General features: G+C 44.6%; 1 protein-coding gene across 1 annotated transcript in view; it reads left to right on the top strand.

Moving 5' to 3' along the window:
• Positions 1–25090, top strand: part of FAM171A1 (family with sequence similarity 171 member A1) — an 87964-nt gene that overhangs the window by 32432 nt on the left and 30442 nt on the right. Inside the window, exons 3-6 of the mRNA XM_006752621.2 lie at positions 2756–2983; positions 12336–12428; positions 17298–17456; positions 23434–23610. Coding sequence (XP_006752684.1) covers positions 2756–2983; positions 12336–12428; positions 17298–17456; positions 23434–23610 — 657 coding nt within the window. The remainder of the gene's footprint in view (positions 1–2755; positions 2984–12335; positions 12429–17297; positions 17457–23433; positions 23611–25090) is intronic.

The raw sequence follows: 25090 nt of genomic DNA on the forward strand, positions 1-25090 counted from the left end.
CATTAATCAATGCAGCTAGTCCTGCTGTCAGCCATGATGTCACTTGTCTAGTTTTGTTGTTTTTCTGGGCTTGGAGCTGAAACACAACTGAGGCCAAATGTTATCTAAGGGTTAATGCTTAAGGGAGTAGTCGTGCATGGGCGTCACCTCAGGCCACTCTTGAACCCCTTGTTCCTCCTCTAAGGGGGTCTACCACATGACTTGCAACATGCCAGGGAAGGAAAGTCAGGGGAGGGTCCGAACCGCATGACTACCAATATGAAAGGTCAGGGGGTCTAACCACATGCCCAGCAATATTCTAGGGAAGGAAAGGTTACCCTGGGGGTGAGGTCCTTGTTTTCCCAGTTTTGTCTGTTTCTAGGCCCCTGGGCTTTCTGCCCTGGTGGCCTTCTGTACCTGGCCTATCGTCCTTGCTTTGCTCATGTTTGTCTGCCTACCACCTTTCAAAGTATACAGTTGCAGAACATAAACTAGGCTTCCTGTATTAGAAAAAATTCAAGTGGTAGACTAGAGGACATTTATTTCAGTAGAACTTTTCTTTCTGTGTTTATTCAGAGTCCTTTAGCTTTTTCCACATCTCAGCTGCTTTTGCCATCCCAGCAAACAGTGAAGAGAGGGCAGAAATCTTGTAACCCCAATTGTTAGCAAATGTTGCATTACCATAAAATACATAAATCATCAGTGCAGCCCTACAATAAGCTACCCTCCCACCGCCCTGTTGTAGAGGACTTTGGCTATGTGAATATTAATGAAAGCTGAGTTAATATATGTTATATCTTGACATGCCACCCGGGGACAAGGAAGACTGAGTTAAAGAAGAAATCATGTGTAGGATACATCTTGAAAATCTACATTAAGGTGACAGCGATAAGATTGGAGGGAATTAACTAAATGGGTTTTGTAATGTCATATCCTTGATTTTCGTGATGTTGGTTTAATCACTCTCTTAACATTAGTTTTCTCCTTCTATAGTATGAAGTAGCCGAGTTCAGTTTCTGGTAGCACTTAATGTTTTTTCCTATACAAAGGTTTTGAGATATTTATTTGGTACAGACCTATAGTCCCTAGGTCTAGAGTTCTTTGACTGTTTTTATGGTCATCTACTCCAGAAATGTATTAAGTCGGTATGTGAAAAAAAATGGGTGAGAAAATGATTGACTAACTGAAGTTTGCAGTATGAAAAGGTTGCTTCAGTATCATAAGATAGTTGGCAAGTTACCAAGGTAGAGGTCCTCAAAGCAAAATAAATTCCTCTTGATGTGGTTGCCCCGGTTGTGGAAGAGGTCTGGCTACAAGCACCTAAGAAAAAGAAGTTGACTGGAGCAGGATGCACTTCTGGTTGTTTCAGAATGTAGTCCTTTAATTAAAGAACATTGTGATGCTGGGGTCTGGTCCACCGTCATCTCTTCCTGGGTTATTACAGAGGCCTGTTAACTGAAGCTCAGTCCTCAGTCTTGTCTTTTCCCTAGTCTGTCCTTCACCCAGAGCCAGGTGTTTCTGTAACGTAAGTTTGATTTCCACTTCCGTGTTTAAAAACCTTTCTGACTTCCAATTGCCCTTGAGATAAAGAGTGATCTTTTTATTGCTTTTTTATTTTTTTTTAATATATTTTATTGATTTTTTACAGAGAGGAAGGGAGAGAGATAGAGAGTTGGAAACATCGATGAGAGAGAAACATCGACCAGCTGCCTCCTGCACACCTCCCACTGGGGATGTGCCCGCAACCCAGGTACATGCCCTTGACCGGAATCTAACCTGGGACCCTTCAGTCCGCAGGCCGACGCTCTATCCACTGAGCCAAACCGGTTTCGGCAAAGAGTGATCTTTTTAAATCACTTCTAAAGTCTTAAGTGATCTGGCCCCTCTCTGATCTTATCTCTCATTGGATCATAGACCCCTCGAACTCTTCATCCAGCTTTCAGACCCTCTTTCTGTTTCTCTGGAAGCAATGCTTTTTCTTGCCTCTGAGCCTTTGCATATGCTGTTCCATCAGTGGCCCCTTCATGCCTGCACCAATGTCCCTCAAGCATAGCACTTGCCTATGTACTCACTTTTCTTCACCACTGTAGTTTGCACAATTACTCACAATTCTAGGCATAAAGTAGCAGCTCAGTAAACATCTCTTGCATGAAACAATGAAAAAAAATCCATTCTGTTTTAATATGTTAACATTAATTTGGATCTGTCCATTTCCCACATTTATTTTCTTTTCTTGTATTATTGATTTAACTTCATTTATCTTTTCAAACGTGTATTTCTTTTTTTTTTTTCTTCTAACCTTCTCTCCTCCCACTCGTGGATCTCCCTTTTAATGATATTTTAGACTATGTTTGGGTCTAGTCTTCATGATTACCAGCACAGTGATCCTGGGTTGCTCATATCCTTCAGTAGCAGCTTGAGCCTGTTCAGGCTGTGTTTGCAGGCAATGCTGGGAGGATAAAAGAGCACTGTATTTGCTGCACAATGTCTATAAGGAATCGAATTTTTATCTCAATTATTTGTTGGCATGAGTAGGAAGGAGCGAAGAGAAAGCAGTTGGTAAGGGTCTTTGGTTTTGAACAAAATAGGAAATCATGTAAAATAAAAAGGGATCTCTAAGAAGGAAATTTTCCGTGGTTAAAATTATTTGTATTTTGGAGGAAGATATTGACTTTCTTATCATTGCACTTTCCACCTCCCATCACACTGACAGCAGAACCGCTGTGGAAGTAGCCTAATAAACAGCTCTTATTCTGCGTTCCTTTTTCTCTTCCAGATGTCACACTGAAGGTCCACATCAGTGACGCCAGCACCCACCAGCCTGTCCCAGAGGCACTCATCGAGATTTTCACCAACCAGGTCTCCATCGCCTCTGGCACCTCGGGGACAGATGGCGTGGCCTTCATCAAGTTCCAGTATAGGCTGGGCAGTCAGTTGATCGTCACTGCCACAAAGCACGCCTATGTGCCGAACTCTGCCCCATGGAAGCCAATCCGATTACCTGGTAAGGTGCTCTCAACCTGTCTCTGAAACAGAGTTTGCAGTCAGGCCAGTAATAGAGTCACACACAGAAACAATTTTGAAAGTGGAGGTCAGATGAAAGGGAAAATATTGGCTTAGTCTCTGCTTTAGCTTGTGGCCCCCTTATGTGAAGAAAGGGGGAATCTGGTATAAAGGCGGTTGAGGCCCCATCTTTTTATACTCACCGTGGAGTCAGAGCCTTAGAGTGTCTGCTCACTTCTGCAGCTCCCCATTCTGAGCCTCATTGAGTATCACAGCCGGATGCGTGAGGCAGTGCTTTCATGGAGCGTCATTGCTCTGTTTCCTGGGCCTCAGAGCAAAGCTGGCCAAAGATGAGGGGAGTCCTGGCGAGACTGTATTTCTCTTCCCCTTCCTACCTGCTAAGGCTGTGTGTTTCCTCTCCTCAGTACTCTACTTCACCTCGGGCACATCTGATCCCCAAACATGTGGATTTCCTCCACACATCGAGCAATTCTCAAATTCTCAGATACCAGCTGGGTGTCCTACAATTGAACTCAATTCTGACACTACCTACCTACAGGTTAAGGCTTTCGTCCCATGAGACTGCCCCTGCCAGTTCAGATGCCAGTTGAAAGTCCAGGTCGTCACCTGTGCTTCTGTAGCTGTACCTGACCTGACTGGCTGTAGGTCAGAGGTTCCCATAACTCTGGTTTACTAGAGTAGCTCACAAAACTCAGAGAAGCAGTCCACTTACTCGATTACTGGTTTATTGTAAAGGCTATCAAAGAAACAGTGAGCTGGAAGAGATGTGGAAGGAGCACAGAACTTTCATGCTCTCCAGGTGCAACCCTCCCAGCACCTCCACGTGTTCACCAACTCAGAGGCTCTCCAAACCTCTCCTTTTTGGTTTTTATGGAGGCTTCAGCACACAGACATGGTGGATTAAATCTTTGGCAATGAGTGACTGATTCATCCTCCAGCCCCCTCCCTTCCCTGGAGGTCAGGGGGTGGGGCTGAAAGTTCCAAGCTTTTCATATGTGTTTGGTTCCCCTGGCAACCAGCTTGCATCCTTAGGTTATCTAAGGGGCTTTCCAAAAATCAGTATATTAACATAAACTTCAGCATGTTTGAAAGGGACTTATTATGAATAACAAAAGACATCTTCATAGCTCTCATCACTTGGGAAATCCCAAGGTTTTTAAAAGCTCTGTACTCAGAATGGAGACCAAGACCAAATACATATTTCTTATTTTAAAGCACAATATCACTTTACCATTCACCACTTCAAAGTAGTCAGTCCACCACAAGGGGCAAGAATGGTACCTGACACAGGTTCAACTTGGGATGGGGAGGTGGGGGGCAGCAGTTAGGCCTCTTCTGTCCCTTCCCCTAAGGCTCCATCTAGTGAGTGGACCACATCATACGTTCACACCATCAGGTCAGCGACAGGGATGGGCTGACGGCTGGCAGAGATACTGCCAGGGTAGTGGGGGAGCGTGGGTTTTGGACACCAACTGACCTGGGTTCTTGCTCCCAGTCTGTGCTTGAGCCCCTCTAGCTTTGATGTCAATCTCTATAAAAACGGACCTAATACCACCTCATAGAGTTGTTCTGATTAAAAAGTAGTGAACATATGTAAACTAGATTGCAATGCCTAAAACACCGTAGGTGCTCCATGAATATGTAGCACCCAGCACAGTGCCCGGCAAAACACCTGTGTTAGAGCTCATCTCTGTGCCACAGAACCCTGGGCACGCTCCATGAAGGTCCCTGCTGCCTCTGGGGACAGGCTGCAACTAAGTGTGGCTGTTTCTGGTCTTTAAAATTCTGGTGTCTGCCCTTACTCACAAAGTTCTCTGTAGTTCATTTTACATTCATTAAGTATCTGCTATGGGCCAGGCACTGCACTGGGCACTGAGAAGACAAATAGAGACGCAGAACCTGCTCCTACGAAGTTTATAATGTAGTTGTGAAGTCAGCCACAGGTGGCATTTCCACCTAAGGAGATAAATGTGGATAGATTTGTGTGTGTACCAGGTATGTATGTAGGGCTGTTGGGGAGGACTGATAACCAGTGTAGGTGAGCGAATTAAACCTCTAGGTGTGATCAAGAGGGGAGCTGAGTCTCAAAGACGAGTAGATAATTAGCACCAGGAGATGCTTGTAAAAACACAGATGCCAGGATTCAACCATTCAATTGGGGAGATTATTCAGGAATTTACATTTTAACAAACAACCTCTCCCCTATTTATGGATAAAAGTTTTCACTGAAGTTTGAGACCACTGTTTTGTGAGCTATAGAAAGTGAGATAGATACAGCTGAGGATATCATTTAGGGAAATTTGAGAAAAAAGGGGGGAAAATCTGAGAAACATTTAGCAGTCAAAATCCAGAAAGCCTTGAGGAATGGATGGGAGAGAGGTAAGCAGAAGGACGAATTAGAGTAAGTGTAAATTGTATCTCAGTTTCTGGCCAGGGAGAGAGCAGATAGATGGGTAATTGGGTTGGGAGACTTGCCACACTGGTTCCCCAAAGTGAATTGATGGAGTAGGTAAAAAGAAGCCCCCCTCCTCCTTTCTGTGTGCATCCCTCTCCCCAAGCTTGGGACTCAGGCAAGACAGATGGAGGTGGGTAGGGAGGGGAGAAGGGAGGAAAGGATGAGTGTTGGGGTCATAATTGATGTTGAACTTAGGGCAGGTTGGATTTTAGCTGCCTGTGGAATGCTAAATGTGTTCGGCCTATAGTTTAAAATGAGTTTGGAGCTCAAGGGATTTTGAGATAGAGGTATAGTTTGCGGTCATTATCAATCTTGCAGTAAGAATCAACAGCAGGAGCTCACCTGAAGAGTGGAGAGGAGAGGGCCTGGACAGAACCCTGAAAAGGCCAACCAAGTAGGAAGCGTGAGCTTTGTTAGTTTATATCTAAAGAAATGTTTGACCGCCCCCACTCTGCACAGTAGAAACTGCTCAGAGAAGTTTAAACAGTGTCCACACACCACACTTCACCTTCGCTGGAAGAGCAGCAGCACAAAGCACAGTGGATTCTCGTTATTCACATTGGTCGGGTCTGCCAGGTCACCGGGAGCACTGTTCCTAGGGGAAATGCAGGGTTAGGTGCCTGCAGGCCTCTGATCACAGCATTTTCATCAACTGATTGCTCTGTCACCTTATTTTATGTATGTTTCTGTTTAAAGACATTGCATTTAACATATATTATCGGTTCACTAACAGTGAATTCACAGCCAACGGCACTGAAACTCATACCTGAACAAAGCTTGTCTAGCGTGTATTTTCTTCATAAGGCTCATCACAGTCTTCCTGCCCTTAGGGACCCTAGATAGCACTTCAACACTACACCGGGGGGCTATTTTAACCCCTTCCCCGGCAGAAACGTGTATACACGTTTTCACAAAATGTTCTTTTTCAGTCGTCGACAAGTATACTAAGAAAATATGGTAAAAAAATATGGTTTGTAGGAAGACGAGCTACAAACTGTTTTCATAACCAGCATCAAAAATACTATATAGAACCAAAATAAAAAAATTAGTCTGAAAAAGAAACGTTTTTAACAAAAAAATTGTTGGGGAAGGGGTTAAACAGTGAAATCGCCAAAAAAAAGCACAAGATTGCAAAAAATTTGGCCCTGAATAGATCACAAGAAAGGACACTTTCAGCATGAGAGCTAAAGCAATAAGGTATTGTTGCCGTGTTTGACCTGGGCTGGGAACATGCACATCAGGAGACCCAAATCTTTTACCAGTCTGTACATGCACATGTATTGACTTGGGAATTGCAAATTTAAGTACGTTAGCACATTCACAAATATGGGATACACAAATAATGGGGATCAATTGTAATTACATATATTCATTTTGATTTTATTAACATGATCATTTGAGGAAACGCAGCCATTCCTCTAATGTTCATTGTTTTAAATGAGTCAAATAAGGCGAACATTGTAATTTAATTGAAAGAATTTTGGACTAGGCATGAAGATACCCAGGTTCTCACTTGCTCCCCTCCCCATCTGGCCCCCACACATGTGAGCCCGTCATGGCTTTCTGAGCCCATGTTTCTCATTTCTAACCTAAATTAGTAAGACTAAATAATTTTCACCAAGTCTTTGGTTATTTTTCTCTGGTTGCCTTGTCAACATAGGAGAGATTCTCTAAACTAGACTCTAACAGAGAACATGGATAAAATTTAGACTGGTCTATTGTGAGAAGCAGAGCAAACTGTTATTGTCATGCATAATTTTGAAGGCCAACACTAACACTTTTGGTATTCCAGATAATTGGGCAAGGAACAGAGAAAAGTTGGGAGCCTCTTCTAAAATACAAGGGTGGGCAAAAATTGGTTAAATTACCAGCTATCATTTAAAAGATAAATCATAAGTAAGGATACTAAGTACTAACAATAATAAGAAAAATATACAAATAAATAGTGCAATAATTAATGAATAAATAATAATACAAGAATAAATTCTATTCTGTATACTTACAACTGTAAACCTACTTGTGCCCTCCTTGTATGTTGACAATTTGAAACAAAAAAAAAAAATGCTTTCTCTACTACATGTGCACACGTGGTTTAGTTTGAATACACATGCTTACGAGAGTTTGGAATGGATTTCTTTCTTCATCCTTGACTAGTTCCTAGGAGATGTTTTTCTCTCTTCTCTTTCAAGGAAGTGGGTATAGACTGGGGAGGAGGAATCCAGTTGGCAAACAAATGTAGCCATAAAAAATGTAAGTCATCAACTAAGGACTATCATTCCACATCTTAACTGTTTTCATCTCCGTAGTGATTGCCCAGTAGACCTTTTGCAGTGGTCGAGGGTTATTACCGCGGTCTCTGACTAGTTCAGTCTGCCTCTTCACACCACCCTCTGTTTTACTGAGCAGTGTGTGTGTGTGTGTGTGTGTGTGTGTGTGTGTGTGTGTGTAGTGTTATACATCTACCTAAAGTCCTTTGGTGTCTTCTGGATACAGTTCAAACCAAACACAACACAGACCCTCCTCCCATAACCACTTCTCCCATGCATATGTCATGGTCTAGTCACCTTGAGCAATTTGTTATTCTCTGCAGGAATCTGACATTTTTACCCTCTCTGTGTTTGTCTAACATTGTTCTCTGGGCAAGCTTATCTCGGTCCTTTAATGCCCAGTGTGGCTATTTGCTGCTGCAGGAAATCCTCCTGCCTTTCCCAGGTACAGGTAGATGTTCCTTTCTCTCTGCTTATCAAAAAACACACATCTACTTAGTGTGACAAGAACCTCTAGACATGAGTCAGCATCTCTTCTGTGGTGGGTAAAATGCTGTCTACCAGCAGATCTGAGTGCCTCCCTGCCACCTCCCTCCCACTGGGGCATTCCATCCTTCCAGGTGCCTTGTCCCTTCCCTCCTGCTCCAGGAAGCCCCTGCTGGTGCCTCTGCCGCCACACAGCAAACTTGGGACAAGAACTCATTTTTTTTTCTCCTATGTGAAATAAGATTTGAGAAACAGTTTGCTAGAGCAGATGCCTCTTGTAGGAAGTACCACATGTTTAGGTTGGAAGCATTTTTAAAACATGCTATGCTGGTCACACACATCGGAGAGACTGATTACAGGTGGTTTCAGAGCTCAGCGTCCCCCTCAGGTTGGCACAGAGCTCTCATGCTCTCTGATGGAGCAGACAGTGTCCAGGCAGCTGCACTTAGAGAGGCAGGGGTGCAACCCCTGCTCCAGCTGTGAGCTGAGTGGTGTCTTACAGGCAAAACAGTCTGGCCCTTTCTCTCTGGCCATTAGGTACCCTGTCCCACCAGGTGAAGGGTCATAGTTAAAGAAGGTGAAGTTTACCTTTGAAGTGGTGTTGTGAGATTTATCCGTTAGGGTTCCTCCCATTAGCCCTGGCTCACAGGCATCACCTGATCCACCCTCCCCAAACCTGGTGTGGAGTCTTTTCCCAATTTTGAACCCCACAGATGGTTTCTTTTTTTTCTTTACTTCTTTTTTATTGTTGACACTATTGCAGATATACCCATTTCGCCCTTTGCCCACCTCCACCCGGCCTCTGCCCCCTGCCTCCACCACACAGCTGTCTGTGTCTGTGAGCTATGCACACTAGTATGTGTTCTTTGGCTAATCTCTTCGCCTTCTTTTAGCCAGGATTCTTTTATTTTTAATTTTTTTTTATTTTGTATTTGGAATATCATTAATATAACATAAAACTCACCATTTTGAAGTGTGCAATTCACAAGATGATATAACCATCACCACTATCTAATCCCAGAATAGTTTCTTCATCCTCAAAAATACCCATCCCCATTAGCATCAGCTTGCTACTTCTTACTCCCCCCAGCCCCTGGCAACCACTAATCTCTCTGTCACTATGGACATTGCAGATAACTGGAATCCTATAATACGTTGCCTTTTGTGTCTGGCTTCATTCACTTAGCATGTTTTCAAGGTCCATTCATGCTGTAGCCTGAATCAGTACTTACTTTATTTCTTTTTATGGGTGAATAATATTCTATTGTGTATATACACCACATTTTGTTTTTCTTTTCATTGGTTGATGGATATTGGGTTGTTTCCACTTTTCTGTATGACTAATGCTGCTATGGGCATTTACTTACAGGTTTTTGTGGGAACATATATTCTCCATTCTCTTGAGAGTGTGTATGTATATGTGTGTGTGTGTGTGTGTGTGTATGTGTGTGTATGTGTGTCTATACACACACTGTAGAGGCCCAGTGCACAAAATTCATGCTCAGGTAGGGTCCCTAGGCCTGGCTAGCAATCGGGACCAATCAGGGCCTTCTGGCTGCCGGCCGGGCCCTTCCTTCTGGCTGCTGGCTGGGGCCTCCCTTCCCCTGCTGCCAGCTGCCAGCTGAGGCCTTCCTTTGTTCCATGCCACCCCCTGTAGGTCAGTGCACATCATAGCAAGCAATCGAATTCCCGGTCTCCCGGTCAAACTCCTGAGGGGACACTTTGCGTATTAGCCTTTTATATATATAGATAAGGTATATACCTACAAATGGAATTGCTGGTAACTTTGTATTTAATATTTTAAGGAACAGCTAGGTGGTTCTTCATTGCACCTTGGTGTCTTAGCTTCCTCATGGCACTGGCCACATTCTGCATGTCATGCAGCTATTTTATGCGTCCTGGCTCCCTTCTCTTGTGGAGCCCTTCAAGGCACACACTGCCTCCAGCATTGACCTGCTCCACACAGATAGCATTAGGCCTGGTACACAGTGGTAGCTAAATAAATGGACTCTGTACGGGATCACATCCAAGCCAGCTGACTGGTTGCCTCTGGCCCTACTAAGAGCCAGTTATACTAAGTAGTCAATATTCTTAGCACATGATATTTCTGGTTCCTAATGTCTGATGTGTTAGGAAGGGTTTAGTAATGTTAGTGATGATAATTATTGTACTAGAGGCCCAGTGCACAAAATTTGTGCACGGGTAGGGTCCCTAGGCCTGGCTGGCGATTGGGGCCAATTGGGGCCTTTCTTCCCCCAGATGCTGGCTCCTGGCTGGGGCCTTTCTTCATTCTGCACCACCCGCTGGTGGTCAGCACACGGCATAGCGAGCTGTCAAACTCCTGGTCGGTCGAACTCCTGAGGGGACAATTTGCATATTAGCTTTTTATTATATAGGATAACAGAGGCCTGGTGCACGAATTTGTGCACGGGGGGCAGGAGTGGGAAGGGACCACGAGAGGTTGTCCACCGGCTCCAAGGAGGGAGCCAGCCCTCAGCCCCTCTAGGAAGGGGGCTGAGTCTGCCACCACACACCCCTGGCTCCCCATCCCAGCCCAAGGCCCGAAGGTCCCAGCAGGGTTGGGAGAGGAGGCAACAGTTGCCGAGTTGGGCACAGAAAGAACAGACGCTGATGCCGCCCCACCATCATGTGGTTCCCTGTCTCCCGCCCTCCTCCTTCCCTCACTGTGCTGCCATCGCAGCAGGCGGGTGTCCCCCAGGGAAGGGAGAAGACAGGAGCAAGGCAAACCCTTGTGTCAAAGGCTGACTTTCAGTAGGTCGCAGTGGGGGAGCTTCTCTGCTACATACGAAACCCTGTCCCAGAAGCAGGTTGTCTATGAATGGTTTAGCACCAGGAGCCAATGGGGGCCAGTCGGCCGGGAGGAGGGGCCATGGGTGGTTGGTCAGCCACGGGAGGTTGGCTGTGGGAGTGCACTGACCACCAGGGAGCAGCTCTTGCGTTGAGTGTCTGCCCTCTGGTGGTCAGTGTGTGTCATAGCGACTGGTGACCAGTCGTTCCAGTCGTTCTGGTTGTTCAGTCATAACAGTCGCTTAGACTTTTATATAGATAGATAGATAGATAGATTTATTTGTATTCTCTTAAATTCATGTTTTACTCAAAAACTTGTAGGCTTTGTGAATCTGTTATTGGAAGTGCCAGTAGGTACTTAATTTTAAACTAACATAAGTTCTGTCATCTTATTAGTTCCCAGAATAGGGTGAAATACCCTTTTACCATCAGGCAGGCACACATTAACCTTAGCATATATTTTTGAGGGCTTTCCTAATGTTAATATCTGATGTTATATATTTTATATTTGTATAGTGTGTACATTTAACTTTTTATATATTTCTATATGAAGTTCAGATGTTTTACTAAAACATTTTAATGAACAAGAAGTAGTTGACTATTGTAGGGTAAACTGTTGTACAAGTGATGGTAGTACTCCTGTGACATGGCGGAAGTCTTGCTAATCATACTTAAAGGGAAAAATGTTTCCTTTCTCTTCCACTTCTGACACCAAATGAATGGTGTTTTTTCTCAAACCAATCAATTCTTCAACTCTCTGGACACTGATGGGATGTCCTGCAATTCCATTCAGTCTGACGTTAACTACCTGGAGGTAGCACTCACCTCACAAGTTAAGGGCTCAGTCCCATGAGACCATCCCCACTTCAGACCGAAGTCCCAGGTTGTCTCCTGCACTTCTGACTGACTGGCTAAAACCAGGGGTTTCAATTACCACCCCCTCGGGTCCAGTAATTTGCTATAATGGCTCACAGAACTCAGTGAAATGTTTAATTTACCTTTTCCAGTTTATCATAAAGGATATTGTAAAGAAAGGGGCTGAAAATTCTAAGTTTCTAACCATGGCTTGATCTGTCTGGCAACCAATCCAGGAGCCCGCCTCAAGTCACCTCATTAGAACAAAAGGTGCTCCCACTGGCCCCAGCATTCAGGGGATTTAGGAGCTCTGTCAGGAACCAGGGGCAGAGACAAAATAAATCTTTATGTCATAGTGCGAAAAATCAATATTGTTGATTGATTTGAAATCAGAGAATACAAAATTAGAGTGGGCATTTTGATGTAAATGAATTCCCTTACATCCATTTTTGTTTCTGCAGTGTTTTCTTCGCTGAGCCTCGGCCTGCTTCCAGAACGATCCGCTACTCTAATGGTTTATGAAGATGTTGTCCAAATAGTCTCAGGATTCCAAGGTATGTTGAATATTTAAAAAGAGAACTGACAGCAGCTTTGGGGCTGACTTCTCAAAATCTTATGAGGGACGGCTTATTGTCAGGTGGTAATGGCAGTGGATTTATCCAAAGCTGAGACACACCATCCACTGTCCCTGGCAGTGCACAACACATTTGAATTTTGGTTCAACTCTCTGTTGGCTGTGATCTTGTTTCCTGTAGGCTCAGCTGCTAGATGTTGAGAGATAAGAAGGGGCTCCACCACTCTATCCAGACCACACCCCCCTCATCCCCACGGGACAGAGTATTCACCTCATGAGGTCAGAGCCAGGACCCTGCCTGGGCCTCCCTGACCAGTAGGCAGGGTCACTCTTAAAAGGATCGTGAGCATTCAAACGTACAGAATTTCAGTTTTGCAAGATGAAAAGGTTGTAGAGATCTGTTGCAGAAAAATATAAATATGCTTAACACCACTGAACTGTACACTTAAAAATGGTTAGGATGGTAAATTCAATGTTCTAGATTTTTACAACAATAAAAACAACCCTCCCCACCCCCAACAAAAAAAGGAAAACAGTTCGTGAACACAGGAGTGTAGCTCTTCCCTCTCTAGTTTAGTCCATGCCACGGGCAGCGATGTGTGCAAGCATGACCTCATCCCTGGAACTTCTCTTGCAAAGACTTGTACAGAAAGTTGGTTGGAGTTGGGGGTTGGCGACTGTGGCAGGAACTGTTTCATCGGAGGTAGGAGGAGGAAGAAAGTATTTGCAGAAGGAAAAGTGGGCTGACTCTGGAGAGGCCAGAGTTCAGGACCATGAATGCCAAGAAGGCGGGGGCGGGGAACAGTGTCGACCATTGTGAAGAAGTCAGGGGGGATGAAGGCTGAGAAGCGGTCCCAGGGTTTGCACATTATGTAGTCATCAGTTGACATTACCAAGGGCAGCGAGTGCTGGGGGTAGAAGCCACATCACTGGGTCTTGGGTGGAAGGAGAGAAGGCATTTGCTTATGGGAATAACAGTTAAAGTCATGTTTTATTGTTATTTTTCTGGATGAGGGAGAAATGGGTATATATGTTGGTTGGGGAGGAAAAGCCTATAGAGTATATTGTTGATGAAGGCAAAAATAGTTGGTGGATTCACGTCGTGCAATAAAACAAGCAAAAGTTAGGATACTTGGGTTGACCTTGGAAGAGAGCAGGGAGAGAGAGAAGACGGAAGAAAGGTTTTAAAGCGCAGAGAGAGGATGTGATGGCCCCAGTGTTTTCCATAGAGGAGAGTCTAAGGATTTTGGGAATGGTGGTTGGAGCCTTACGTTTGAAACAGTTGCTGTGAGGAAGGTGGGAGAGAGGCATCCAGAGAAGACAGACAGACTGTCCACTCCCCATCTCCTATCCCCACCCAATTACCTCCTTTTCTGAACGATGGGGAATTTAACAGCTCTAATACATGAAGATAGGCTTAAGGACATAACACTCCCTCCACCCCACACATACCCACTTACACCATGGCTTAAGGTAGCCTGGAGCCTTACACTCCACAGATGTTTCCTTGGTCATTCACCAGGCACAGGTCTTGCCTGTGCTCCATGGGGTGTGTGTTTGGTCCCTCAGCAGACAAGTTTCCAGGTCTTGCTGGTCACAGCGTGTGTCACATCAGCTGGGCCACTTTCCCTTGTAGTACACCAGCCCCAGCATGGCCCCTCTGTGGCCCCCACCCCAGCCACAGCAGATAGACCTAACTATTGGGCCAAGGATCAACTTCTCCTGAACAAAAGAGGAAGGCAGGCAGCAGAGGGAAAAAAGAAAGAGGCAACAGAAATAGGGAGGGGGGAAATATATCTCCCACTAATGTACATAACATGTTAGAGAATAAGAGAAGGTACGAGAGAGGTAGGCAGGCAGGCACAGAATTGGGACGAGATCCCAGGGGCCTCTAAGAGCTGGGAGCAGCCTTGGTTGTGGTTCCAGGTCCTAGACCATTCCTGTCAGGCCTGGCTGGGGTGTTATCTGTGGATTCAGTCAGATTCCCTCATCTATGGTCTAGTGCAGGGGTGGGCAACCTTTTTGTGAGTGCGTGCCAAAAACAGCAAAATCTCTGACGCAAAATTCTTCTGCGTGCCAACCCTAATTTTTTGAGAACATGTTATGCCAGTTGATATCTCTTAAGGTGTACGTATGTGAAGAACCTTGAAGAAATAATAAAATTCATTCGAGTGACAAAAACACAGTATATGATGATGAAAAATACATTTATTTTTTAATGTATACATGTACACTGATAGTCCAACAGAAAACTTTATGACTCCACTTGATATTAAGGCAGAGGCATAGAAGAAATTTCTCCCCCTCTCTCGTCAATCCATGTCTATGGTCTTTAAGATAACTTGTTATGTAAAATTATTTATTTATCTAAGATGCACCTACACTGAATTTATCTGAAAAATAAAAGAGTCGATATTAAGAAAAAAATTGTAAATGGAAGATTATAAGAGAGGTTTTCGCGTGCCAGCAAAAATTACTGGCGTGCCATGTTTGGCACGCGTGCCAGGGGTTGCCCACCCCTGGTCTAGTGTAAGTGGATTTCTGTTCCTTACAGCCAGGGGACTTCGCGAAGGTCTCATCCCATCCATCTCACAGGGGCAGGTCCTAGACCTGGAAGGGCACACGTATCCCGTCCTGTTCTGGGGTGACCAGCCTGTCACACTTTAGACACATTACTCTATCTTAGTGAGTGATTTGTCTACCTACTCATGAGACCTAGGCTTCAGCACCATTTTTAGACTGAAGAACAATAGAGAAAGGGAAATTAAATCTCAAAAAGTTCACTATCATTGAAAAAAGTATGGGAAGTAATGACTGTTATATGGTTGGGGGTGAAGAGGTGAAAAAGAAAGGGTTGACTTTGACTTTTCATCTCTGAGGGCAGCAGGGAGGAGGTCCGAGGAGGCAAGCAAATCATGTAGGGAGTGGAGGGAGGGGAGCAGGAGAAGCTAGCAGCTCCCAGCCTGGGAAGCAGGTTCGTGTGGCATTGGAACTATGCAGACTGAGGAGATGACAGCAGGAAGACAGCACTATTCTGTGCAATCAGAGGAAAAGAAGACCAGACTAAGAAGAGATTAAAGTGGAAAGATATACAAATAAACAGTTCAAGGCACATGGATGCTCCTACATGACTGAAGGCTTGTTTTGGGGATGAGAAAGGGCACCGATGGTCTGGAACAGAACAGGTGCATGTGCTGCTCAGTTTCAGTGTGACCGGACTTAGATGGGGGCTCTCATGACGGTGGGCACCTGGCCCTCTTGGGCCCTGAGGCTGGTCTGTTTTATGGAGTGGAGAACCAGCCATCTGAGAAATTTAATCAGTGATTTTTAGGAGTTTGGGGAACATTGTGACCACCTTCGTCTACCCCACACATCTATGTGGGCAATTAATCCATTGGCTTCCGTGGCCTCGCCTGTAGGAAGAGAGACATAGGCTAGCTGGTCCTTCGAGCTCTAAAGCTCCCTTATTCTAGAACATGTCTAGATAGGTGTATCCCCTTAAAAGTTTGTGATCTGGAGGTAAAAGGAACCCTGGAGTAAGCATTAGACCAGTGATGGCGAACCTTTTGAGCTCGGAGTGTCAGCATTTTGAAAATCCCTAACTTAACTCTGGTGCCGTGTCACATATAGAAATTTTTTTATATTTGCAACCATAGTAAAACAAAGATTTATATTTTTGATATTTATTTTATATATTTAAATGCCATTTAACAAAGAAAAATCAACCAAAAAAATGAGTTCGCGTGTCATAGGTTCGCCATCACTGCATTAGACCATCCACTCTGGGCAGGGCTACTGGGCCAGACCACCATGGTGGGGATAGGGTGCCCCCAGCCGACCACATGGTCCACCTCAAGCTGGGGTAGGATATATGATGACCAGAATGTCAGGACAGAATATTGTCTTTAAGGAAGACACTTTATTTTAATGAGGAAAAATGAGAAATGTGTGCTTTCATTGGTAAATGCTACAACTCCCAATTCTTTTACTTTTGTCTTGAAGTTTTTGCTGGGTTTGTACAAAATGACTTAACACCTTTACGTCTTGCAACTACCACCTCGCATTAGGTAAAAACAGGTTCAGGTTTACAGTCAAAACATCTAGAGCAAAGTCAAACAGCGGGTGATGTCACAAGGCAACTGTCTGAAGGGCCTGTCACCTCTACCGTCCTTCTGCACAGAAGAGCTGGCTTTGGTAAGGGGAGCATCACATTATTCCAAGAGCCTCATCATAAAATCTGCAACGTAATCAGTCACAAATAGGATGCACCCCACCAGCCATTCTGGGTGCCAGGTGGCAGCTTCCCAGGAGGAAACAGGCTCCTTACTCTTGGGCTCTTGTTTGCAGTCTTATCCAGGCAGGCTGCACATTCAATCCCTGCCTCTGCTTTGGTTGGGTCTGTGGCGTTCAACCAGATTTCACCAGACAGAGAAGGATGTGTTTGCCGCCAAATCAAAGGGTATCGCTTGCCTTGTTTGTGTAAAGAGATTGTCATCTACTTGTTTCACTTACACGGACTTTGTTTCCCAAAATGTTACCCTGATCCATAGACAAATGCTGTGCAGTGAAAAGACCGCTCACAGATAGCACTTGGAAAGCTTGTTGTTGAGAAACCTAAATAACATCCTGTGTCAAAACAAATGCGACAATGGGCTATTATTTCTCTCCCCATAATAGCGTGTTGTCACATCTCAGTGTCCTGCGTGAAGTGAATGGGGTGGAGGAGCTGTGGGGAGAGCTAAGGGCAGGGGAAGCCTGCTGGAACCTTACAGAAGCTCTTCCTCGTTTTGCATCATCTAAAAGCAGAAATTGCTCCCTCGGGATGTAACTCAGAGGTGAATTCCTGCAGGTGCCCGGCCGCAGCCTCGCGTTCATTTCCAGAGGAGAGCCCTGCGGCTGCCGGAGAACACCAGCTACAGTGACCTGACCGCTTTCCTGACGGCCGCCGGCTCCCCCTCTGAGGCCGACAGTTTTCCATACTTGCGAGGATTAGATGGAAACAGAACAGGTAATTTGAGTCTCTTCTTTGTGCATCCTGGCTTCCGTGTTTGAATCTGTGTGTGGGGGTTGAAGTGTTGGTACTGAGTGGGAGAACGGAAGTGGCAGAGGGAGGGCGCTTTCTCCAAGCCCGAGTGTGTTCAAACTGTTCCCTGAGGAATTTTGTCTGCACCACGGCACAGCGTTTCAGCGACTGTCTCCTTGAGCCTTTCTCCTGGTCCCAGCTGCCTTCAGCACCTTCTCTGAGCTCTCCTTTGGTGGAATGAATATATTTAATTCAGAGGAGTTTTTTAAACTGAAAAATTGTTTTTAAGTATAAAATCAGAGCTAGAGGTTTTCTGCCCGTCTGTCCTCGGCCTTGCCCCACTTGCCCTCAGATTGTGTGTTTGGTGGGGCAGCCTGTCTGCCTCGCTGGCCTTGCAGAGATGAACAGCCCCATCTGCCCAACCCCCTGTCACAGCTCGAGGGGAAGGTGGTACCGGGGCTGATCCGAGATGAGCAAACCAGTGCCCTCCTCGCCCAATAGATGAGACAAAGTAAAAGCCATTAGCCAGAAAATTTGTAATAAATCCTTATCAGTAAAGACTGAAGACGTGTACCTTCCACCCCTGCTCACGGCCAGCAGCATAATTCATCAGGTGCTTGGTGCTGCCATGGTCCCTCCTTCTGGTGACTGGGGTTGGGGTGGGGGCTCTGAAGTCCTGAATCATTTTCTTGTCTCCCCTCTTCTTTTCCTGGACACTTTAGTCACAACATAAACTAAAACAAATGGAGGCTGTTCTGGGTTAAATCCTGCGTGGTTGGTAAGTTACTGCATTTCCCAGGGACACTTTCATTGAGTATCACCTCAGAATGATTTCATAACTGATTGTTCTGAAAGAGCTTCTAAACCTGCAATGTCTAATCCATTTTGTAGAATATTAGTAAATTACTGGTTACAGATCAAGGTGACCTGGTGATCGGTCATTTGCTTTTCTTCCCTCTGCAGCGCTTGTTTTCGGGAATCTTTCTTCTTCTTTTAATTTTTATATGATGATAATGCAATTAATAGTCAGTAACCAGAAAGAGGCATGGTAGCCCTCTTATGTAAACATTATTGGGATAAGCGTTAACTTTCTCTTTAAATGCACAGCCCTTAGGAGAAAACTCGTGTTTCGTGGAGAACATGATAAAGTGCAATCTGAGACCACCATGAAATCTCCACCCAGTCTCCCTGACAAAATGGTGTGCAATCATAAACCCCAACTTGGAGAAGTGACCTCTCTTGAATAAATTATGAAATCCGAGATGAAGGGGGAAGAACACAAAGACAGACTATTTCAGTAGTTTGTTTTCTTTAAAAAGATAACTATTGTTTTAGAGGAAAGAGAGGTCTTTGAAAGGTTACTTACATTCAGCTTCTTTTCCACTGAAATAACTAAGTTGACTCAGGGAAAATTCTTTGAGTGTGTTCACTGGCACCTGTGAGGGTGTGGGAGCCTAGACTCCATGAGGCGCCCCAACAGCTCATCAGCTGGGCATCCATCTCCAGGGGGTGCGCACAGTGTCTCCTCTGCCCCAGTGTTGTTTGCCTACTGTTTCATAAACCACGTCTAAGACAGTGGTTGGCAAACTGCAGCTCGCGGGTGAGAGGCTGGACCACGTGTACTGGAGTGAGATGACAGGTCCTAACTAGAGTTCAGTGAAGGTGAACGGATGCCACAGATGTGATGAGAAAGTGCTCTGAAGGCTGGTTTCCTTGGAGCATCCCCAGGGGAGTTGTGTCCAGTTTAGAAGAAGCTTCTGGAATTGTAAATAGAGAAACGCAGCCACGTGGAGACTTCGGCCATGTCCTCGATAGCTCATCCCCTCCCATCTGCTCCCTTAGTGTCCTGACATCACATAGAACCACAGACCATGCCGGCACAGCACTATTCAGTCACATCCCCAAGGGGCTTTCTAGAAATTGCTTGTGCTAGTAACTCCCAGAAGACAGAGGGGAGTCAGTAAAACGACTAATGGGTGAAATTGTTCTGCAGTCAGAAAAGCTGGTAGTGGATGCAAAGCCAAACAGCAGCTTAGGTGCTATCTGAGCAAAGCCCCTCCTGTTCCAAGGGACGAATCAGGCTCTGAGAGTGGGCAGTGCTGCGGCCCCTGGCCCTGCTGCTCGGCCTGACACCTCTCTATTGGGACATGACAGGAGCCAGGTAACATCAAAACAGAACAGAAAGGAAAGAACCTCTCATACACGGAACTCAGCATTTCATATAGAGTTACAGCCTCATAACAAGGACTGGAGGAGGAACAATTTAGCCTTTCAAAGTATGAATCTTTCCAGAATGAAGAAAGTGGGAGGGCAGAGGGAGGACCCTTTGAAAGGCATTTAGTGGGGCCCTGAGAAAGGAGGCCTCAGCAAGCAGATGGAATTGCCTGCAGTGTCTTCAAACAGAGGATTGTTGTTGTTAATCCTCACCTGAGGATATTTTTCCCCATTGATTTTTTGTTTTGTTTTGTTTTGTTTTAGAGAGAATGGAAGAGAGGGGGAGGAGAGAGAGAGAGAGAGCGAGAGAGATGTGTGAGAGAGAGAGAAACATCAATGTGAGAGAGACACACCAATTGGTTGCTTCCCAACACACCCCAACCAGGTGCTAGGGGTTGAACCAGCAACCCGGGTATGTACCCTTGTCTAGGAATTGAACACTCTAACCATTGAGCAACACTGCAAGGGCATGCAGGACTTTTAAAAGAACATCGAATCACATGAACTTTATGTGTATTGCATTACATTAATGTGCCCTTTTCTGTAGTGCTGTACCTACTTCTGAATGTTTATAGCTGAACCCATTTCTTTCCATCGACTTACAGGAAATCATCTAGCCCAGTGGTCGGCAAACTGCGGCTTGCGAGCCACATGCGGCTCTTTGGCCCCTTGAGTGTGGCTCTTCCACAAAATACCGACTTCTGCACATGGGCCATGAAGTTTCAATCGTGCTGTATGTGCGCGCCCGCACATGGTATTTTGTGGAAGAGCCACATTCAAGGGGCCAAAGAACCGCATGTGGCTCGTAAGCCACAGTTTGCCGACCACTGATCTAGCCCAACCTTCTAGTTGTTTTTTCTTTTTCAGATATGTTTTTATTGATTTCTTAGAAGAAGAGGAAGGGAGAGGGATAGAGAGATAGAAACATCAGTGAGAGAGGTATATCATCGATCACCCCCCTCCTGCACACCCCCACGGGGGATCAAACCCACAACCCGGGCATGTGCCCTGACCTGGAATTGAATCAGTGACCTCTTAGCCCACAACCCGGGGATGTGCCCTGACCAGAATCGGACTGGTGACCTCTTGGTTCCTGGGTCGATGCTCAGTGAGCCACACCAGCTGGGCCCAACCTCCTTAGTTTTGCAGATAAGTAAAACAAACCCGAGGAGTGAAGTCACTTGCCCGAGGCCATATAAGCAATTGCTACCTGAACCCTGCTTCCTGTGCCTGAAATGTGCAAGAGAGTGGGAAGGGAAAATCCAAAGGGCACGGTTGCCATGTCTGGGAACCACGGCTGAGTGGAGTGGGAGGAAAGGAAGGATGATGCTGTCTGGAGTGCTGTCTGACTCTACCTACCGCTTCCCTCTTCAGACTTCCTGCCCCAGGTTTAGTGAAGGAGGCAGCACTACTTAACTGAAAACATTATCTCTGAGTTGTTTAATACAGCAGATAGTAAGTTACTTAATTTCTCTTTAAGTTTTATCTCATCAGAGAATCTAACAGAACCTAGTGGAGAGGTGCACATTGTAGACCTGGCTTTGCTTCTGTGTTCCCTTTGGGCAATGCTCATATTTAGGCCGCTGTCCACAAGCTATTTTGATGAAATCTGGCAAATTCTGGGTTTTGGTTTTCTTATCCTAAAATGAAATGGCCAGACTAAAAGATTTCAGAACCTGAATCTATGACTCCAACATGGACCTTCGATCAAGTTCCCATTTCCATACTTTCCCGACATTTAAAAACAGATACAAGTATCCTATATGACAAAGAGGTGATATGCAAATTAATCCTCACATCCTCACAAGATGGCTGCCTATGACCAGGTCAGCAGGTGGGTTAGTGAGGGAAATAAACAACTGAACAAGCGGGGGGAAGGATATCCAACTGCCGGTTTAGGCCCCATCCCCGGGATCGGATTGGAGACTGTGCAGGCTGGGCTGAGCCTCCCAAACCCTGTGCACGAATTTTGTGCACCAGGCCTCTAGTACATTATAAAGGGTACCGCTGTCAGTAGCTATATAGAAATTGCTCCATAAAGGGTTTAGCTGTGATTTGTTGAAACTCTAAAATTCACTAAGAAACATCCAAATTTTTATGAGTTTATTTGAGCCAAACAGATGACATTTGCCAGGAAACAAAATCTCAACAGATTGAGAAAATGCTTCAGAGAATGGCAGCTTTGTCTTTTTATACATTACAATCAAAGGAGGAGGCATAGGGGAGGTTACATGAAATTCATTGGTGGCAGATTAGGGTGGTGAGAGAATGCAAAGTGGGGAAGTATTTGAGATAGGATAAAGAGTAAAATGAAGAGACAAATACTTTTATATTGGTATATATCCGTATTTTACATTTTATATGCATATAGAATACTTAACAGTTTACATTAATAGTACATAGAGATGGTGTGCAGGGGAACAAGACAACCATGAGGAGTGTAATTGCCCTCTGGTGGGAGATTTTGCCCTGAGGGGTCTGGAAAAAGGAAGATGACTCAGGCATTCCAAAGGTATGTTATCTTAAATGCAAAAAAAAAAAACCACAATGGACAGGCTCAGTTACGGTAAAGATAAACTTTTGTCTAAGAATGACTACCTACCATGACTCACTTTTAGTTAAGTCAAGCTTGTCAAACTCAAAGGCTAACACGGGCCAAATAAACAAGGTTTCAGTTTATGTGGGCCGCAAAAAAACAAAAGCTGGGTCTCTGAGTTTCTAAAGCCTGCCATGCAAGCCTCCCCTGAGCTTGTCAAGTTTAGTAAGCTTTAAATATTTAAATTTAGTCCTAATTGGAAGTTTGAGTTCGCTCAGATAATTGATGGGTATGTAAATATATAAATAGCTTAATAAGAAATCCTATAGTTTGTGTTCTGATGTAGCTTAAAATTGTTTTACCATTGTATTTTTGTCATTGTGTTTAATTAAAGGATTTAAAGTTACGACAGAATACATTTTGTGTGATATCATATTTCACTTGAGAAAAGGTTTTCTAAAATGGATTGCTTAAGTGTATAAATATAATGCCACTCTACAAGCATTGCCTAATTTATCTGTAAAATAGATAGTCATTAAAGCATTGGCTTGGATAAAAGGCCTCTAATGCAGAATAATTGGTATTTTAAATTCCTTTTAAACAGATCAAAATAACAATGGCAACTAAAATAACTCATAAATATTTCAAGCCCAAGTTTTCAATAGTGTACTTTTAGTGGAAGTAAATTAATATTTTGAAGAACTCCTTGAAGAAATTTACCTTTTTTTTTTTTAAAGTAGTCTCTAATTGAAAATACCCTTTTGGTGATCTGCCAAGTAATTAACGTGTGCACAGGGCTCCCTTTGTGACTGAGTCAGTTTCGGGGATTTCCTCAAGCACCTCCCTGTCCCATTACCGACAAAAAGTCCTTCCCTTTGGAGGTCGTTTTTAAAAGTAAAGTGCAGTAATTAGATTGGGCAACCCGAGTTTCGAGTTTCAATCCCAGCCTTACCACCCGCTGTTCTATGCCCTTAGGCCAGCTCCCAGTAGGACCCTCTCTGAGTCTCAGCTTCTCTCTGTGTAAAATGGGGGTTTTTCCTACCTTAGAAAGTCGAGGTAAGGATTATGTGTGCAAAGTGCTTAGTGCAGTCCCTGGCAGATAGGAGGCATGGTACTTGGCAATTGGTAGCAATTACTATTTTTTTTGGAAACGGTTTCCACAGCCCCACGAATCTTTGTGTGCATGTGATGGAGAATGCCTCTTGCTTCCAGGAAACGGCACCAGGTACGACCTGAGCCCAGTCACAGCTGTCAGCGTGCACTTGCTCAGCAGTGATGGAACGCCGGTGCTGGTGGATGGTCCCATTTATGTCACCGTGCCCCTGGCCACACAGAGCAGTCTGAGGCACAATGCCTATGTCGCAGCATGGCGGTTTGACCAGAAGCTGGGTAAGCAAGACACCTGTGCTGATGATCTGCTAACAGATGACTTCATCATTGCTGTTTGGTTTTCCTTTTAGGAGGCTTGTGCAAGTCTCCTTGCCGTGAGGTGTTGCGTGGTTTCTGGTGGGTAGTACCTACTCCACCGAGATGTTCAGGCGTGTTCTTTTGAGTATTTTTTTTTCTTTTTCTTTCCTTTTTTGCACCTTTAAGCTAATCTACGTGAAAAGAATCTTTAAGAATCTTTAAAAGTTCTTAGAGCTAAAATTGTCTCTCTTAATCTTTATACTTTGATTCTTTAGAAGGTCATACGATCTTTCTTGGTGGTTTTCTTTTCCTGTTTTCTGAAAAAGGGAAAACATTGCCAACATTGTACAAAAAGAGAAAATAAAAATTATTATTCCACCAACTAGAGAGAACCACTACTAGTATTTTGGATTCTATTCTTTCAGTCATTTCACTATGCACGTAGATATTAGTTAACTATTGCCATGTAACAAATTGCCCCCAAACCAGCAGCTGTAGACTACAGTAAACAACTGTCACCTCACTGTTTTGTAGGTTCAGGAACACAGGTACAACCTACGTGGTGGTTCTGGCTCAGGGTCCAGCAAGGTTGCAAACAGGCTGTCAGCCAGGCTCTGCTCATCGCAAGACTCAGTTGGGCCAGCCAGCCAGCACCTTCCAACCTCACTCACAGGCTATTGGGCAGGGGCTTCCGTTCTTTCCCAGGGGCGACTCCTTAGGGCTTCTCACAGCACAGCATCTTGCTTCTACCAGACCAAGTGACCCAAGAGAAAAAAACAATAAACAAAAATTTAAAAAGCACACGTGGGCAAAATGGAAGTCACAGTCTTTTATAATCAAATGTCAAAGTGGCATGCCATCACTTCTTTCTCTATGCTTTTGGTCACAGAGCCCAACACTGGTGCAGTGTGGGGTGGACTGCACAGGCGTGTGAATACTGAGTGGTAGGCATTATTGGGGACCTCTTAAGAGGCTGCCTTCCATGCAATATATATTTAAAAGAAATGAGGTTTTGTGTCATGTGCTGTTGAAAAGTATTTGTATGTCAGAAACATCTTTCCATAGCATTAGTTATTGTGCTGCAGGGTTAATATTAGTGAATGCATAGTTTTCCATCACATGGAAATGTCATAATTTGGTTGCTCAATCCCATATAATCAGGAAATACATTACTATTCTCACCAATGCTATGATATATGTATCTTTATAGCGAAATCTTTATGCATGGTCATGATTATTTCCTTAAGATAAAGTTTTAGAAGAAGCAGAACTGCCGAAACCGGTTTGGCTCAGTGGATAGAGCGTCGGCCTGGGGACTGAAAGGTCCCAGGTTCGATTCCGGTCAAGGGCATGTGCCTGGGTTGCGCGCACATCTCCAGTAGGAGATGTGCAGGGGGCAGCTGATCGATGTTTCTCTCTCATTGATGTTTCTAACTCTCTATCTCTCTCCCTTTCTCTCTGT

This window comes from Myotis davidii, unplaced genomic scaffold, assembly GCF_000327345.1.
Source record: "Myotis davidii unplaced genomic scaffold, ASM32734v1 scaffold3270, whole genome shotgun sequence".
Classification (NCBI taxonomy): Eukaryota; Metazoa; Chordata; class Mammalia; order Chiroptera; family Vespertilionidae; genus Myotis; species Myotis davidii.